General features: G+C 50.2%; 1 protein-coding gene across 1 annotated transcript in view; it reads left to right on the top strand.

The window, feature by feature from the left end:
* Positions 1 to 1,474: 1,474 nt before the first annotated feature.
* LOC132902088 (uncharacterized) overlaps positions 1,475 to 2,500 on the top strand; it is a 1,304-nt gene continuing 278 nt past the window's right edge. Inside the window, exons 1-2 of the mRNA XM_060945895.1 lie at positions 1,475 to 2,025; positions 2,257 to 2,500. The exon at positions 2,257 to 2,500 is cut by the window's right edge and continues 278 nt beyond it. Coding sequence (XP_060801878.1) covers positions 1,475 to 2,025; positions 2,257 to 2,500 — 795 coding nt within the window. The remainder of the gene's footprint in view (positions 2,026 to 2,256) is intronic.

Here is a 2,500-nt window from a genome sequence, read left to right as displayed (position 1 = left end):
TCCGAAGCCGGTCGAAGATCGCGGGCCACCAAGCGTTGTTAAAGGCAGATTTGATGTCGAGAGAAAAAGCGACTGCCAGTTGTTTGTGCTGCTTTGCCTCCTTGATGAGCTCAAGTGCCGTGTTGATCGCCGCCACAGTGTTAGTGTGCTCCTTAAAACCGAACTGCCTCGCACTGAGGCCACCTGTTTTCCCCGCCAAATATGTGACTCGCCTTATAAACAGTTTTTCAAGAACTTTGGCGAACACCGGCAAAAGGCCGATGGGCCTATGTGAATCAAGCGAGCTGTAGTCTGACTTGCCTGGCTTGGGGATTATCTTGATGTAAGCTTCCTTCCACTGCTTGGGGAAGTGCTGAATTTCAAGACATCTATTGTAAATTTGGGTAATTAATTGAGGGTATAGTTTGCTGAATTCGTAACAGATATCAGAAGTGAGATAATCGAGGCCGGGCGCTCGTTTTGGGTTCATGTCTGGTTAGGTTAGGTTAGGTTAGGTTAGGTTAGGTTAGGTTAGGTTAGGTTAGGTTAGGTTAGGTTAGGTTAGGTTAGGTTAGGTTAGGTTAGGTTAGGTTAGGTTAGGTTAGGTTAGGTTAGGTTAGGTTAGGTTAGGTTAGGTTAGGTTAGGTTAGGTTAGGTTAGGTTAGGTTAGGTTAGGTTAGGTTAGGTTAGGTTAGGTTAGGTTAGGTTAGGTTAGGTTAGGTTAGGTTAGGTTAGGTTAGGTTAGGTTAGGTTAGGTTAGGTTAGGTTAGGTTAGGTTAGGTTAGGTTAGGTTAGGTTAGGTTAGGTTAGGTTAGGTTAGGTTAGGTTAGGTTAGGTTAGGTTAGGTTAGGTTAGGTTAGGTTAGGTTAGGTTAGGTTAGGTTAGGTTAGGTTAGGTTAGGTTAGGTTAGGTTAGGTTAGGTTAGGTTAGGTTAGGTTAGGTTAGGTTAGGTTAGGTTAGGTTAGGTTAGGTTAGGTTAGGTTAGGTTAGGTTAGGTTAGGTTAGGTTAGGTTAGGTTAGGTTAGGTTAGGTTAGGTTAGGTTAGGTTAGGTTAGGTTAGGTTAGGTTAGGTTAGGTTAGGTTAGGTTAGGTTAGGTTAGGTTAGGTTAGGTTAGGTTAGGTTAGGTTAGGTTAGGTTAGGTTAGGTTAGGTTAGGTTAGGTTAGGTTAGGTTAGGTTAGGTTAGGTTAGGTTAGGTTAGGTTAGGTTAGGTTAGGTTAGGTTAGGTTAGGTTAGGTTAGGTTAGGTTAGGTTAGGTTAGGTTAGGTTAGGTTAGGTTAGGTTAGGTTAGGTTAGGTTAGGTTAGGTTAGGTTAGGTTAGGTTAGGTTAGGTTAGGTTAGGTTAGGTTAGGTTAGGTTAGGTTAGGTTAGGTTAGGTTAGGTTAGGTTAGGTTAGGTTAGGTTAGGTTAGGTTAGGTTAGGTTAGGTTAGGTTAGGTTAGGTTAGGTTAGGTTAGGTTAGGTTAGGTTAGGTTAGGTTAGGTTAGGTTCCCCCGGATGACCGTCATCTGCTATGCGGATGACACGATGGTGGCCATCTGGGGTGAGAAGCTGGAGAGCACCCTCAGGACAGCTGCAGTCGCAGCAGACCTGATGGTCACCCGCGTCAGGCTGCTGGGGCTCAGGGTGGCCCTCAGCAAGTGCGAGGTCATCGTCTTTGGCAAAAGGGGCTGGAAACCGCCTGAGGGAGCGTCCATTCCAATAGGTGGGGAAAGGGTCCAGGTGAAGCCGTACATTAAGTACTTGGGCATAACCATGGACCCACGCTGGGACTTCCGGGAGCACTTTAAACAACTAGCACCCCGGATAGTCGGCGCAGCATCGGCCATGGGCCGGCTGCTGCCCAATGTCGGAGGGCCTAGCGCCCGGTGCCGGAAACTATATGCGGGCGTAGCCCGGAGCATGGCACTATATGGGGCGCCAATCTGGGCAGATAAGCTCTCCAGAGCCAACGTGGCCCAGCTGCGAAGGCCACAAAGAGTGGTGGCCCAGCTGCGAAGGCCACAAAGAGTGGTGGCCAACCGCATAGCTCGGGCCTACGTAACGGTGGCTTGGGCGGCGGCATGCGTATTAGCCGGCACCCCACCATGGGACATGGACGCAAAAATTCAGGCGGAGGTTTATTGGGAGCGGGCGAGAAGACGAGCTCTCGGGGAAAGGCCCGCCCCAAGAGAAGTGAGAGGGGCCCGTCAGTTGGCCGTAGACAGGTTGAAAGAGCGGTGGCGAGATGAGCTAGAAAACTCCCAGTATGGTATACGTACCATCGGGGCGCTCCTCCCATCGCTCGAAGATTGGATGGATAGAAAGTACGGCCAACTGACGTACAGAATGACGCAGGTGATGACCGGACACGGGTGCTTCGGTCATTACCTGCATACAATAGGCAGAGAGCCAAGCCCGGTCTGCCACGAGTGTGGGGAGCCGGACGACACGGCTCAACACACCCTGGCAGAATGTGAGAGGTGGGCCACAGAAAGGGTGGCCCTAGCAGTGGCCCTGGGCGACCGCGATCTCACGCTGCAC

This window comes from Amyelois transitella, chromosome 9, assembly GCF_032362555.1.
Source record: "Amyelois transitella isolate CPQ chromosome 9, ilAmyTran1.1, whole genome shotgun sequence".
Lineage (NCBI taxonomy): Eukaryota > Metazoa > Arthropoda > Insecta > Lepidoptera > Pyralidae > Amyelois > Amyelois transitella.
The sequence above is the reverse complement of the archived record's forward strand: the minus strand, read 5'-3'. Positions and strand labels throughout refer to the sequence as shown.